This window comes from Lipotes vexillifer, unplaced genomic scaffold, assembly GCF_000442215.2.
Source record: "Lipotes vexillifer unplaced genomic scaffold, Lipotes_vexillifer_v1.1 scaffold1495, whole genome shotgun sequence".
Classification (NCBI taxonomy): Eukaryota; Metazoa; Chordata; class Mammalia; order Artiodactyla; family Lipotidae; genus Lipotes; species Lipotes vexillifer.
In genome coordinates this window covers 81,850-98,364 of record NW_006781409.1, presented here as the reverse complement: position 1 = coordinate 98,364, position 16,515 = coordinate 81,850, and the positions used below count along the sequence as shown (strand labels likewise).

Here is a 16,515-nt window from a genome sequence, read left to right as displayed (position 1 = left end):
TAAAGAGTCTGCAACCCCAAATTTTAAATATTTAAAACATTGTCTGTGAATATTCAAGTTCTCTGTGCCTTGTCTCTGTTAAATGGGAATGGATATGAGTGTGGTTGGGTCTCCAATTTCTGTAAGAAATCACACCTTGTAAAGAAGGTGGAGGTGGAGGAAAGCTGGGAGAGTATATTGCCATCTGACATACATCTTATCTTCTGGATTGGATTTGGTCCTTAGGTTTTGCATTTACTGCCAAGCACAGGTGAATCGGGTATGAAGATGCAATTTAAAAAACTATCATATATTAAACTAAAAAATTATCATACAATAAATTTGTTATTTTATTTTCGTGTATAGCACTATAAATTTTAACACATGTATATATCATGTAACCACCACCACAATCGGAATACAGAGTGGTTCCATCACCCCCTAAAACTCCCTCCTGGAATCTCTTTATAGATGCATCCTGGAAGCCACTGATCTGTTTTCCCTCATGATAGTTTTGTATTTACAAAAGTGTCACATAAATGGAATCACACAGTTTGAAATCTTTTGAGATTGGCTTCTTTCACTCAACACTCTGATACTCATCCAAGTGGTTAGATTAATAGTTTATTCCTTTTCACTGAAGAGCAGTATTCCATTACATGGCTGTAGCATCGTCCATTTAATCATTCACCTGTTAAAGTGCATTTCAGTTGTTTTCAGCTCTGGGTTATCACACATAAATCTGCTATGGACATTAGTGTACAGGTTTTTGTGTGAACGTAAGTTCTGATTTCTCTAGGGTGTGTATGTAGGTATGTAAAAGTGGGATTACTTGGTTGTATAGTATGTGTGTGTTGAACTTTATGAGAAACTGCCAAACCCTTTTCCCGAGCGGCTGCACCATTTTTCACTCCCACCAGCAATATAGGAGAGCTCTAGTTGTTCACCACATCCTCACCAGCACTTGGCATCATCAGTACTTTTACTTTTAGCCATTTTAATAGGTGTGTAACAGCATCTCACCATGGATTTAATCTGCATTTCTCTAATGGCTAATGATGTTGTCTGTCATCCTTACGTCCTCTTTGGTGAAGTGCCTGTTCTAGTCCTTTGCCAACTTTTAATTGAGTTGTTTTTATTATTGCTGAGTTTTGAGATTCCTTTATTTAAAGAAGCAATTTATTGTGATGGTAAGAGGAGCTGAGAACAAAAGAGGGAAAATAGAAGAGACTGTCTTTCCACTGTCTGAAGGGTTGGGGAGAGAAAAAGGGAAAAATACAAGCTGAGAAAGAACTGAAGGTATTTTACACCCTCCTCCCATACCTTTCCTGGAAAATAATCGTACTTACTGCTTCATAATCTGCCAGCTCCAGCCTTGCTTTATTCTGCATTGTCCTCTTACAGAGGTAGATGGCTGAAGGAAGAAGAGAAATTACAACATATACAAAACCAGCAGGGTGGTGGAATCGTAAATTCATCCACCCAGTTGTTCATCCACTCATCCATCCATCCATCCACTCATCCATCCATCCATCCACTCATCCATCCATCCATCCACTCATCCATCCATCCATCCAGCCAGCCAGCCATTCCCCTCTATATGCCCAACCCTGTGCAGTCAAGAATATGTTTCTATGTGGAAGCCATGACACCTGACCTCTGGGAATCCGTCTGCAGGTCGGGATCAGATGAGAGCCCCCACCTTCCAATCCTGAAAACCCCCTTCATCCTCCTCACTCTGTTTCACCCCAAGCAGGGCAGAGGCTGTGTCCTGCTCAGCTCGAACCCCTGCACCTAGCACCAGGGCCTGGCCTGCCAGGTGGAATGGGTGGACAGTGGAAAGGGAGGACAATTTAGGTGTCTCTTCCCAGGCTCAGGAAGGGCTCTTAGCCCTCAGTTGCCAGGATATTCTTCCTCAAACGTGGCCTTCATCACTTCCTCTCCTACCTCTGCTTCTTTGGAATCTCCTTCCTTCTCTAGTGCCAAGTAGAATGACCCAGGGGAGATAACAGGTGAATGGTATGAATGAACAATAGAATGACCAGGAGGGAAGGTCGGAGAGGACCAGGGCTGACCTGCTGTTTGACAACTTAATTATACCAGGAACTCTAGTCAACTCCTTGCTGGGTTAACCGACCTCCTCCATGTGGTCTGAAAAATTTCCTGATGCAGCCTTCGATAGGCTGGAGCCTTCTGATAGCAGCCTACCTGTATGCCCACACCTCTGCTCACACAGTCGAGTCTGTGGGTGAGAGCCAACTGTTTGTTCTCAAACCTGCTTACACTAGGCATACTTGTTATTTTAATAATGTACATTCACTTAGTATTACACGCACTGGTGAAATTAATGTGAAAAGAGAGAGCGTTGTTGTTTCTATGACGATCCAGTTGAATGGTTTTTGAATAACCTGATAAAGAAGAGTCAGCTAAGGCAATTGTTGATCAATTTGGTATAGGTGAAAGAACTGAAAAAAACGTGAAAAAATAGTAGAAATCTGAGCGGGGCCAACATACAGTTGCTTTAAAAATATTTTCAAAATTCTTGATGCACTTAAAGATGTCAAAACTGGGTGGTTTAAGTGTGGCTTATTTAAGAAAGAAACTCAAATTATGGGCTACGATAATCAAAGAGAATCTTTCATTCTACCTCAAAAGGCTGTTGAGTGAATGTTTCTTTGTACATTTTACATTAATTTGAGGTCATTAAGGTATGTATGTATCACTTTTTCATACCAACTCACCAACTTTTCCAATGAACCAAACAGCTACAGCTCTGCACTGTGTCAGATAAAGGGGTATCTTCTCTATTACAAGGTACCTCCTTTGTCACCAACTAGGCAGCCTGTGGAATTGGGGCAACCTGCAGCAGGAGGCCTGGCATGTCACCAGCCCCAGCAGACCTGGTCTCAATGACCCAGGAGAGGTGTAGGTCAGCGTGGGTGGCAGCTGCTTTGATGACGTTGCCTCAGACAGTATTTTGTATTGGCCAAATGTGAAACTCAGGAAAATGTAACCCAGATTTGGTTTTTATTTAAGCAGAATCATCCCAAGAAATTTCCAACCCATCTGGGTCAAAATGGGCCAGCTAAGTTGAGAAGTAAAGTACCATGTGTGGAAGGCAAAGCCGGTACCTCTACTGATGACCATGAGCTACATGATCAGATGCTGGTGGCCCCCTTCCTGTACAGCTAATGTCACACGTTGGGCAGTTGGTTCACCATAACTGGGAAGGCAGCAAGTAGCTACTGAGGGCAATAGCTATTGAGAGCAAGTAGCAAGTAGCTTCCTCTTGGCACAGACCTTCCCTGGGGCTTGTCTGTCTGCACTTCCTTGGTGCCTCAACAGCACTCCCTCTGACACCTAACTAATCAAGTGACCACTGGCAACAAAGCCAAGTCCTCGAACAGGGCATCCAGGGGACTTGCTTTAAGCTCAGATGTTGGTTTTTCTTGGATGTGTAATTTCTCACTGAAAAATCTTTGTCTTCTTGCCCTCATGCTGGCATCTCATGCCATCTCAATCTCACCAGCATCCTACCACAGCAAAAATGGAACACGATTAAAAACTCTATAAAGTCAATAGATTCATGTGCTACATGTGCAATTAAACATTTAAAAAGTATTGAACCTATCCTATTTCAATGACCTTAAAAAACTCACTCCCTTTCCAAGCTTTCTCTCTTTACTAGTGACATCATAATTTAACTCAATCTCCTAAACTAGGGAACATATAAATCACTTATTTCTCTGTTGTCCTCATGCCCTCTAACTACTTCTGAGAACAATGGAATTTTAGCATTGGGAGTAACCTTGGCGACCATCAAGTACAGACACCTCATTAACAGATGGAAAAATTAAAGGCTCAGAGAAGTGAAGTGATTTACCCATGGACTAGTTAGTGGTAGAGGTGGAACTAGAATTGAGGTCTAGTTCAGAGGAATGTCTCCACTATGACATTCACTGCCCCATTTACTCATTCACTGATTCATTCATTCACCCATTTAAAAATCGGAGTGCCTCTTATGTGCCAAGTGGTATTTTAGGTCTGGGGAAATCACCACAATAGCAGAGCAGCTACCACATGTATGGAGCTTACTGAATGTCAGGCAGTGTTCTAGGGACTTTCCAAATGTCCACTTACTTATTCTCGTAATAACCTATGAGGTGAGTTCTGTTATTAGCCTCATTTCATAGATGAGGGAATTTTGCAGGTTATTCCCCATTGTTGGGGACCCAGAATGACCCAGCTTTAGAAAGCTGCTGAATCTACTCTAAACATCTCTCCTTGACTACGAAGACCTTTTAATAAACTTGCCCATTCCAAATTATTCAACCTTCGTAATCACTCTTCATCAACATAAAATCTCTGAGTACTCAGATCAGACTCCTCACCGTCCTCTTCTTGCCCCCATCACGCTGCCTCTCCCAGCCCAGGATGCTTGGAGGGTAAGCCTATAACTCACTCAAATCTGTGACAGAGCAATTGACAAAGAGTGGGTGGCCAGTACATGTTTGCTGAATGAGTGAAAGTTTCCTGGTTCTTCATCAATCCAAGCCATACCTATTCTGAATTCTTAGCTCTGGTTTCACATCCTTTCTGGCAAGAAGGCTACCACAGAACAAGTAAGATCGAACATCACCCTGGAAGTAATAATACCAACCACCACCATGCTTTTTATTGACTCCTTACTACATGCCATACACCTAAACTTATACCCATTTTTAATTAACAAAACAACGCTGAGAGACAAGTACCATTATTATTCTGGTTTTAATATGAGATTTCCAAGGCACAGAGAGGTTAAGTAACTTGCCAAGATCACACAGCTAGTGGAGCCAGTCAACAATGGGCCCATTGTGCTGACATCTCTCTTGGTAAATACTGATTTTCTGGCTAAACTGGAAATGGCAATGAGTAATTTGCATCCTGCACTCTAAGTTCTCCATCTGATTTGCCAAAATGGAGGTACAGGAATTCAAAATAATTTTGCTTTAGGGAGAGCCTAACATTAATTGTTATTTTCATCCCTGTTCCTGCTGCACAACTAAAATTATAAAAATCTGTAGAGAAAGGGAAATTGTGTCCTGCTGTATGCAGGGTAAGACGGCTGATGGTTGTGGGTTTATATTCAAGTAAATATTTGAATCTTACTTGGCCTCAGTTTTCTGGTCCCACTATCCTCCCACTCTCTCCATTGCCTGGAAAAATACTGGTTTTCACATTCACAAGGGCACACGGCTGCTGCATGGAACTGAGCTACAATTATTCAGATTCCAAGTTGGGCTTTTGTGAGCAGTATTTCAGCCCCAGAAGCACTTATTTTATGAGCAGCCAAGTGCTGCTCCCGTTCTGAGCCAGAAACCTGGCTGGACCCACTTATCACAGCACAGTTCCAGAGGGACCCGCAGTGGTGCCTGCACACAGCTGATGAGACAGTCACAGGGACCTGTCCTCTGCATCAGGGCTGTGCTCCAGACTTGAAAACAGAACAACTGTAGCCTTGTAGGGCAATGACTTGCCAGGATTCTATCCTCAGGACTGTTCCCAATTGCTGGTTTCCCATCCCTCAGAAGTATAATCCAGAGGGTATAGCTTATCACAGGGGCTCAGGGACAGACTCCCCAGAATATCACCCAGCTGCAGCTGGCTCTGCCTTCCTGTGAAAGCATCCTGCAAAGAACCCACGGAGAAGGTGCAGGTCTCATCACGCACACCAGTCCCAAGGAGAGCTGCTGTGGGCTGCCCCAGCAGCTGGGTCGGTGATGAGGGCACTGTGCAGAGGGACAGAATGAAACGAGCATCTGAGTTCAAATTCTGCTGTGTTTACTGAGTGTCTGTTAATCACCTTTAATAAAGAACCAGAACCCTCAGCAAATATTTACTGAGTGCCAACTATGCCTCAGGCATGCACTGTGCACTGGATGATAAGAGAATGAATGAGGTGGACCAGCCTGCCCTCATGGAGCTTACAATTGACCAGGCATCCAGACAAGTAGCATACAGTGTGAGAGGTATGAGGATGGGGCCTCTCTGGACCTCAGCTTTATCTGAAGTATCGGGATAATGTAACTTTAGAAGACTGACACGTAGATGTGTTAAACAGTCTTCACAGAGAGAATATGGCAAGAGACTAATAGATCCCTGCCTGGACAGAGGGAATTCCCTGCTTACCCAGCTCCCAGCTTCACCCACTCTTTGTTTTCTTAGGTAGGGTAACTTTTGTATACCCCTTCCACGGTCTGTTACACTTTTCCTCTAATGACCGCCTATCAAAAACACCAATGAATTATTAAAAAATCTTAACAAGTCTGTGAGAAAGGAAATGGACAGGGGGAGGTGGCACCTTGATCCAGCCCTCCCTGAAACCCTGCCCCAGGAAGGAGTGGTCAATAGCCACCAGCCCAGTTCTCCATGGCCCTACAGAATGAGCATTAGCCACACTTGATAGAACTTTTCTTCCCTTCCCCTATTCCCTTCCAATGCCTGCACCTTTCAGCGTGCACTGTCTTTCATCATTATGTGGAACAGGAACCTTAGCACATGTCAACAATATGAGAAAGGGTTAAGCAGGGCAAAGACCCTCCTCCTCAAGCATCATGGTTGCCCAGACAGCAAGGATTTGCCTTCTGCATTCCCAGGAGTAACACTAAGTGTGGGCCATGGCTTCAGTGCTTACCATAGTCAGTGTTTTCAGGCTCCCAGCAGTTCGAAGGCCAGAAGTATGGGGCCTGCAAAAGAGCACAGGTGTCAGGACTCAGAACGCTAGCACTTGCCCTCCCCTGCCTGGGGCCCAGGGGCAGCCCTCCCCTGCACCCAGTGAGGACCCCTCCCTATGACAGGCTCTGTCCACGTGCTGACACCACACCCTAACTCTCTCCTGTTCTTAATGCAGCAGAGGCCAGTCAACATTTTAATCTAGGTGTTGAGAAATGAAACCTGAGGTAAGCCAAATAAATGCAAAAATGAGAAACAGTTTACAGGGCAAAAACTTCTTATCCCGAGGTAACAGAAGTCTAATACAGAAGTCAGACAAGCACTGTTTGCTGGGGCACAAGCCCCAAGTTCCTTTGTCCCTTTGCCAAGGACAGAATGGTGTCCTCCTAAATTTCTATGATGAAGCCTTAAGCCCCAGTGTGACTGTATGTGAAGTAAGGAAGTAATTAAGGTTAAATGCGATCATAAGGGTGGGGCCCTGATCAGACAGGATTAGTGTCCCTATAAGAGGAAACATCAGAGAGCTAACAACCTCTCTCTCTCTCTCTCTCCACCCTGTGAGGACACAGTGAGAATCAACCATCTGAAAGCCAGGATGAAAGCTCTCCTCACAAACTGAACCCTACTTGAAAATCTTAGACTTCCAGCCGCCAGAACCGTGAGAAATACATTTCTGCTGTTTAAGCCACCCAGTCTGTGGTATTTTGTTATGGCAGCTGAGCAGACTTAGACATCCTTTGACCCTGTCTGAAGAACTCCACTCCTAAACCCTTAGGTTAGATCTTGACACAACCCCTTATCCTCTGCTCCAATTCACTGTGGGACAGGATCTGAGGAATGGGAATGGTTGGGAAGTGTTAATAGGTAGTGAATAGAAGGCAGCATGATATAGTAGAAACATCAAGGACTCTGCTATCAGGCTGACCTAGGTTCAAATCAAGGCTGTCCCCTGGATTTACTCAATGCCCCGTTAATTCTCCAAGTACCTCAGTTTTACCAACTGTAAAATGGGAGACATTAATCCCCCCAAAGTTTGTTCTTCAGAATAAATGAGGAGATAATGTGTAAAGCACACGGTGAACAGTAGGTTCTCCATGAGGGATTTTTACTACTATGCGGGCAGGGCAACAAATGGCCCAGACAAAAGTTCGCTTGGTTGTCCCAGTGCTGGTGGGAGGTAAGGGTTGCTCCCTTAAATACTGTCAGTTTTTTAGGTAGTTCTAATCTGAGATCAGATGATGATGAGAAGAAAAGGTTCTTCAGGAGGACAAGCTGCATCCCTACCTGGAAACGATAAAAGGTGCCATCATCCTTCATGGTGAGAACATGGTCCGAGATTGGAAAGATGTAGCCCTGGGCAGCTACGAGGCTTCCCAAGTGTATTGCTTCAACTTCAGGGACAGGGCAGAAGAGAGAGAGAAGTAATTAGGAAGCTGTCAGAATGCAGGGCTACTTAGCTGACATGTAAGTGGGGCGGGGTAGGGGGAGCAGAAAGGCAACCGGAAGTCAACCATCATCACCCCCAGATCACTGCATGATTGGCTGATTGATTGGTTGATACCTTCCGATAGGGCTGCACTGGGCCGGGGGGAGATGTCAATGGTTGGGGAGGGCCACATGTGCCTCGATCCCCTGGATCCTAGCTCTGAGAGTCTGACATTGTTAATGCCCCTAAAGCTTCCAGAAGAAAGTCCACCTTCCCAGTTAAGACCATGGGCTTTGGTGTGGATAAGCCTGTATTTTATTAAGTGAGATGCTTCACAGAAAGTGCTTAGCAGTGTCTGGTGCAGGGTAAGTGCTCAGTAAGTGCTGGCAGCCCTGATTCATATTTTTAGTTTCATCCTTGTGTTTTTTTTAAGTCACCGCCAGCAATGAGCATGCAGCCCATAGAGTCTTCGGACTCACATTGCATTTCCGGACATGACAGTCCCGCCAGCGATGAGGAGGGTGTTACCCTTCTTTTACGGACATAGAGGGAAAGCTCAGTATCTTAGAGAATTGGAGGATGGGCAGGCAGTGCAGTGGGCAGTAGCCTAGGGAGGCCAACCTAATAGAAATACTTATATTTTTGCCACAATCAACCTGTTGTTTTGTTACTTTAGCACCAGCCATAAACAGATTCACATAAATGGTTACAAATTTCTATTTACTCTGAGCAGAGCTAAGGAAAAAGAAATCTAAATGGCTCTATCACACATTATAATCTTTCACAAATATAAAAGTATTCTAACTGATAAAAACTAATTTTTGGCTGTAGAAATTATTTGACACACTCAGGGAGTCTCTAGGAATTATTAATTTCATAAGCTCTGAATTTTTCAAAGTGACTTGTATTGGTTTTATTTGCAAACACTTCAAGAGTCTTAGCAAATAATTAAACCTCAGTTGTGGATCAGGCAATGTAATTTTAAGAGCTGGCTCTAGAAGGCTGCTCTGTGACAGTGCTACAACTTTCAAGAGGTTGTATATAATCCAGCCGTTTTGCATATTTAGAACCTGCTCTTCTCTGGAAGGAGCGTACACTTGTAACTGGGAGAATCAGAATGAAGGGAGTTGTATTTTACTTGCTTAGTGGTGACCAGTTGGCTTTTGAAGTCTATATGCTTCAAGAACCGTGGGTCCAGCAGAAAAGGGAAGTTCCATCACCTGCAACTGCTCCTTCTCCAGGGAAGGAGGAGTAAAATCCAGTAAGAAGGGGACTTTCATGTCACCAATCTAGGAGCTAGAAGTCTCACTTCATTCTTCAAAAGGCTTTCGCTTGGAGATGTGGCAGATGGGAAGGAAGAAGAGAGGAAGGGCAGATGTTGGATACCCACCTTCCCAGGGCTTTTGTTTGCCTCATTTCTGCTGGTGAATTGTTCTTAACTTCTCCTGCTCATCTACTTCTCAGAAGCCCGGACAGGTCTCAACACCTTCATGTCCTCCCAAGGGCATCAAAGTATAACAGACCATCATAGATAAGACTCTTATCATTCGGGACCTTTCACAGAAGCTTCTCGTACTGGCACCAGTGGATTCCTGAAGCCTGTCCTACCACTAGGGGGTTCAGGGTTCTCTGAATATACCATTACTGCTGCTACTACCACCACTGATGATAACGATAAAACCCTTGTCAGAAATAGGATGACTGTTTTAGAAGGGCAAAGAAAACAGTGCTCTTGGAAGAGAAGAGACCACCACGAAGACGGGTGACTCTACATACATGTAAATGAACTGGTAGAGACTTATTCAGTCCAGTTTTCACAAGTGGACCATCAGAAGTCCAGGCTGTGTAAGGCAAACACGTAGGGTAGTTGATTTGGTTTTCTTCCTTAAAAGGATTAGCACTCATAGTTTCCCCCTGAGGATTAAGAACTTGACTAGAATTAAGAATTTCCACTACTCATGAGAGTGGCCATTAATCATGATGGGGAAAATGGCTAGTGTTCCGTTCATGACCTGCTTTTCTGGCACTCAGATTTCTGGCGCCTATGTTTGATTGAACTCTATGTAAGTTGTATTGTTTCATAGTCAGTAGTCTATTAGGAGCATCAGATTAAAATATAGGAATGCCCAAGCTGACATACTGACCCCGGCAAGGAATCACAGCTGAAGGTCACACACCTAGAATGGGCACTTGAAAAAAATCTTTAAAAAGCATAGCAATTGAAGGGCATTCAATTTGAGGCAAATAGATCTAATCCCCAAGAACATCAGAATACATTAGTGGATGTTTGTAAATATGACCTTCAGGCAGCAAGAATACTTAGTTAAGATGGGGAGTACATAATAAATTCAGAAAAGTTTTCTTATCTAGAATTTTCATTTTATTCTGGAACCCTGCATTTTCTAATTTTGCTATGAAAATAAATTTTACTGCTTATTTGCTGGTGGGAGGACAGATTTGGAAACTGTTTTACTGGCCAGGGTTTGCTGTTGCTTTCCTGGTGAGGTAATTGCATTGCACAATTAAAGTCGAAAAAAAATCATTCCTTCACTTCTTGCAGAAGCAGAGAACAGGAGTCTTAGCAAATAATTAAACCTCTTAATTGTGGATCAGGCAATCTAATTTTAAGAGCTGGCTCTAGAAGGCTGTTCTGTGACAGTGCTACAACTTATCTTTAATTGCTGTGGCTAACCAGAGTCCATCTCATTTCCCATGTTATTGTATTGGGCTCTTTGGCATTCTAAATAGTTGCTCATTTCCTCCAAGGGTGATTTAAATTTAAAGATAGGAATTCAGTGGAGAAAATAAATTAATTCTATTTGTAAATAGAGTGATTCTACATCTTGGAATTCACGTGTATAAGCCCAGTTCTCAGGAGAACAGGAGAATCTGGTTTGGAATTTGGTTATGGGTTGTTCACTAATATCATGGGGGTAAAGTCAGGGTCAAGGGTCAGGTACCTGGGTCCTCAATGGAGAGGTTCTTCATAAGCCACTGCACAATGTCAGTACCTGCAAGGATAAAGCAATGTCAACTGAAGACCTCATGGATGTTTAACTCTGTGCCAGAAGAAACATGGTTACCCAAGAGACTCCTAATTCCAATTAGCACACACCTGGAGAGCTAGGTAATACTGACACTTTTCCATCCTAACCAACCCTTTCCAACCATTAGTATGCTCTGTAGTCACAGTCCCATTCTTTGCCCCCCAAAATCCACTTCTGATGACTAAGGATGGTCTTGTAGCCACATTTCTCTAGGGCGCTTCTGGAGGGGCCTTCATGAGAATACATATTTTGATGACAGGCTAGAGGAAGTCTTATCACGCCTGGCCCCAGACCATTTCCTGAGGGAGGACACTCCTTTTATCTCACTATCCTCAACTGACGAGGCCTGCCCAACACAGATGACCTCACAGGTTCCTGAAAAAAATCTCTAATTTCCTCTGGCCTGGGCTCATCCGGAATGAATAAGCCCCTGTGTCTGTGGGAGAAGCTTCTATGTGTTTACCAAAACCTCTCTCCTCTATGCCCTGGGCCACAGCTAGATTACATTTCTAGACTCTCCTGCAGCTGGGTATGCACTGAGTTCTGACAATGGAATGTGGGTGGAAATGCCATAAGCAATTTCCCGACTCAGACCATAAAACTCCTGTGTGACCCTCCACACTCCACACCGTTCATCCCCATCTGCCGGCTGAATGGAGAGAACTCCAGGGGCCATGGGGAGGGCAGAGCCATGTGTGGAAGGAGCCTGGGATCCTGAACAGACATGAAGATTGAGGACCATTTGGGTGACCTGATTGAAAAATAAACTTGGTCGTGTTGAGCCCCGGATATTTGAGGGTTATCTGTTTTGGCATCTAGTAATGCCTTAACTAACATAAAATCTTAAGAATCAGAAGGGACCTTTAAAGCTTATCTACTCCAACCCTAGCCAATACACAAGCCCCATCCACAACACCCTGGACAAAAGGTGCTGTAATTTCCATTTGGAAAAACCCTAGTGCCTGGAAACTCACAAATTTCCTGTTGGCCAACCTGTCCCAGTTAAATCATCTTCGATTTCTCTCAACAGAAATTTGCCCTTCTCTGAATTCTTCTCTTTGGTCTTAGTTTTGCCCTCTGATGACAGAAAAACGAACTCAGACCTCTCACTCTGTGAGACAATCCTTCAACTATTTAGACAGTCTGTCCAATGTATTATCAATGTTCTCCTTGAGTTTCCAACCCTCCAGGTGAAACATGCCTGGATTCCTCAGCTGCTTCTTCTGATGACATGATCTGGGGTCCCTCCTCATTTTGGTCACAATTCTCAGAATATATTTGCTTTTGTTTGCCTCCCTTTAAATGTGGCACCTAGAACCAGTGTTCTTAGGCCAGTGCACTGGGAGGTTCTGAACTTCTATGCAATCTACCTTTGTCACCCCAAAATCTCACTTTAAACCAGTTCAGATCTTCGAATGTGGCTTTGTCACCTCAGGATGAAATGTTTGATGGAAAACAGCCTGAAAAGGGCAGCATTTCTAGATATCCGAGTCTTGTCATGGGTCTGAGGCATGGTGTGAGGGAGAGGGCCTGCCAGAAGCTCTCCTGGGATGGACTCCCAGCTAAAACACTGGAAACCCCAGCAGAGGGGTTGAACGAATATTGCCCTTTTTCCAGAATTAAAATTGCTCAGAAATTTGACTGGGGTTCAGAAGTGAGACCAGTACAGGCCTGAGTACCTAGACATTTTGTTTCTCTCTGGCTCTCTGGAAGGTGAATGAACCCTGCACAGTAGACTGTCCTGCCCTTTCTGTGCTGTTCCCCCATCCCAGGACTAGCCTCCACTGACATGGCCCTGCAAGTTCCCTGCATTTCAACGTCAAAAGCAAGACTTCTAAGCATTTCCCCACTCCTCCCAGATGGCATCTATGAACTAAACTTTGGATCAAAAACACTCCTTTTCATTCACATTCTTAGAAAGGGAGAGTATATTTCTGTGTGTGTGTGTGTGTGTGTGTGTGTGTGTGTGTGTGTGTGTGTGTGTGTGTGTGTGTGTGTGTGTGTGTGTGTGTGTGTGTCCACTTCCTCCAAATTATACAAGTTCAACATTTGTCCTAGGAAATGAAGAACAAAGCAGAAATCAAATACAAACTGTAATCCCAAGTTGGGGGTTGGGGGGAGAGACTCTAACCTGTTTTTCCCTCAAAAGAAAAACAGTCCTTTTTTTTGTGGGTTGCCTAGAAACGGAGAGGTTTCCAGCATCAGCAACAGCTCTCCCCGGGGCAAGAGGATTATCTTTCTGCTGAGCTTGCTGAACCATTATTTATCACCTGCCAAGATTGATTAGTCACCCTGGGACAATGACAGCCCTTCCTTTCCCCTGTTAATTACTGTCATCATTAATATCCATGTCACTAATTACTATTCATTCACATTGAAACTCCTTCCTTGCTATCATATCCGCTCCCCCCTCCACCCCACCCCAGCCTTCGGTACCATTGTCTCGGTTTCTACCCGCTTTGGCTTTCTGCACTCATGTCCGGCCTAATTGTTCTTCCCAGTCCCCCAGGCTCCAGTTTGCATTCACAGAGCTGAAGGATCACATGTAAGCATTTTTTTGGTAAAGAAGTGAAGTCACAAAAGCTCCTGGCTTTCTCCCCTAGCACTGCGGGAACCACAGACCTGGGTTTCCTGTCGCTGGCGTAGCCACCATGACAGTCACTGTCTCATCTGGGGACGCGTGTAACTGTCCTCAGGCCCTAGTGGGGCTGGGCTGCTGCCCTTGGCTGTCCAGGCCACTGTCTTCAGTCTGTAGCAGCACCCACGCCACCGCCATCCCTGACACGCATGGGCACTGCTTGGGGGACCTGAGCACACACAACAATGTCTGGGGCTGTGGACAGTCTCATTCTCGTGGGCGTGGGGTATTTTAGGCTTCATTGGACTAATCCAGGAAAGGCCAGCCTCAGCCTTGTGTGCAGGCAGTAAACCGTTGCAGGTTCAGCCTCAGGAACAAGTAAGGAAAGGAAATCTGTCATAATATTATGTCCTTTATAAGACCTATAATTATTACACTGTAGAACCAGGCAAGAATAGTCCAAATAACCATCAGGAGAAAACTTTTTTTTTTTTTTTGCAGTACGCGGGCCTCTCACTGTTGTGGCCTCTCCCGTTGCGGAGCACAGGCTCCGGACGCGCAGGCTCAGCAGCCATGGCTCACAGGCCCAGCTGCTCCACGGCATCTGGGATCTTCCCGGACCGGGGCGCGAACCCGTGTCCCCTGCATCAGCAGGCGGACTCTCAACCACTGCGCCACCAGGGAAGTCCAGGAGAAAACATTTTTATTCTTCTCTTTTCTCTTTCCTTTCTTCCTTCTTTCCTCCTTCTCCCAATCATTCTTTCCTTCTTATTCTAATAAGAATTTGCAGCAGACTTTTTTTTCCTGTTCTATCTAAAATTGATTGTTGCCTTTTGTTACTACTATTGGATTCTGGTTCTTATCTTTGCCAAGCTGTCCTGCCTGCCAAGGACTTAAAGCCAATACAAAAACATTAAGAACAAGTGCACGATAGCTGCTCTTTATTCCCAAAGATCCCAAAACATTCGGCCGAAAGTTTTCTTTTTGAGGCTAATTTATCAACACTTATACTAGGGACATCCACGAAATACACCAGAGAGCACCTGAAACACTTCTTTACAACCTGCGTGGATTGTTAATATATTTCAGTATATATTTATTATATGCAGGTATGCTTTATGATTCTGTATGTGTTGTAAGCCCGTATTTCAATTATGTCTTATATATGTATATAATTATGTTTATTGGCAGGGCATTTGGATGCAACTTGGGGATTCAATACATAAATTATGGCTCATCCATACAACAAATATTTATTGAACACCTACCGTATTAAATGAAAAAGCATATTGAGAACAGTGTATTTTTACAATAGTATGTATAGATATATACAAATGTGGAGGAGAAAAGTTCTGGAAGTATATTTATTTATTTATTTAATTAAATTAATTAATTAATTTATTTTTGGCTGCACTGGGTCTTTGTTGCGGTGTGTGGGCTTTCTCTAGTTGTGGTGAACGGGGGCTACTCTTCGTTGCAGTGTGCGGGCTTCTCATTACGGTAGCTTCTCTTGTTGCGGAGCACGGGCTCTCGGCGCGCGGGCTTCAGTAGTTGTGGCTCATGGGTCCTAGAGCGGAGGCTCAGTAATTGTGGTGCACGGGCTTATTTGCTCCGCGGCATGTGGGATCTTCCCGGACCAGGGCTTGAACCCGTGTCCCTTGCATTGGCAGGCAGATTAACCACTGCGCCACCAGGGAAGCCCTGGAAGTATATTTAAACTGTTAAATTTAGGTTACCCTGGGGAGAGGCGAGGGTCAAATTATGGGAAATTTCTGTTCTTTACATTTCCTTATTATTTGGAGTTCATAGAACATTTGTATATTACTTTTGCACTGAGAAAAATCCTTTTTTTGTTAAGGAGCAGAGAGGGAAGAATTGGCCTCTGAGCCTGAAGTGGTGCGAACGTGGAGAGTCAGGGCTACAGACCCAAGTAGAGAGTAGGGTGCACAGCCTTCTGCTGCCCCAGGTCCTGTGCTCTTGCTGTGCTCTGGGGCAAGGGCAGAGGGATGAAGGCAGGACTCGCAAAGCTGTCTTCCCTCCTGAGGAGTACAGAGCAGGCGGCTTGGTCATGGGCCTCAAACTGGTCACCGTCTGGCCATCTGGCTGGCTCTGAGCCTTGCAGTGGCCTTCTGTAGACTCTAATAGGGCTGTTCACCACAGTCCTGGACAAAGGGTGACCCCCAGCACCCCTCCCTGGGGTTTGCTTACTTGTTTACTTGGGTAGAGTGAGACTCAGTGACCTCTTCCCAAGTTGTATTAACTCTAGGTCAATATAAATTGGATTTGAGTAAGCTGGTAAGATCTTCCGAGATTTTAGAAAGTTCTCCTTCTGGCTTGCGGGAGACTCTTACTATAAAAGTGTTCTATTCTGGGCTTGGCTTCTGGCGTTTTAAGCTCCCCTAAAGAATGAGGGATACCTGGATCTTCTTTTGAAATAAGTCAAAACGCAAGCAGATCCTACTATGAAACACTTCCTTCATTTTCCCCAAAGTTTTGTATCAATCTGAGCCCAAATTAGATTATACAAACTTGACAAAAGACGGCTTCCAGTCACCTGCAAATTTCAAGTTACCTGTAACTTCGCAGCTTATATATCATGGTTCTGGTAACTGAAGCAATTGATAACTTGCTCATCAGTCCTCCCCACTGGAGAAGGCCACTTCCACTTGAGTAAACTATTTTTCTGGAGTTCAACCAAGGATAAGACAGTTCCTGGGCTTCCCTGGTGGCGCAGTGGTTGGGAGTCCGCCTGCCGATGCAGGGGACACGGG

The 16,515-nt window shown here is 44.5% G+C and overlaps 1 protein-coding gene across 5 annotated transcripts in view; it reads right to left on the bottom strand.

Moving 5' to 3' along the window:
* The window catches only part of RGS6 (regulator of G protein signaling 6), a 188,270-nt gene that overhangs the window by 90,602 nt on the left and 81,153 nt on the right, over positions 1-16,515 (bottom strand). For all 5 annotated transcript variants that reach the window (XM_007454735.1, XM_007454733.1, XM_007454736.1 and 2 more), the window contains exons 2-5: positions 11,080-11,130; positions 7,978-8,084; positions 6,656-6,707; positions 1,329-1,393 (exon numbers count right to left, since the gene is read on the bottom strand). In XM_007454735.1, coding sequence (XP_007454797.1) covers positions 1,329-1,393; positions 6,656-6,707; positions 7,978-8,084; positions 11,080-11,130 — 275 coding nt within the window. The remainder of the gene's footprint in view (positions 1-1,328; positions 1,394-6,655; positions 6,708-7,977; positions 8,085-11,079; positions 11,131-16,515) is intronic.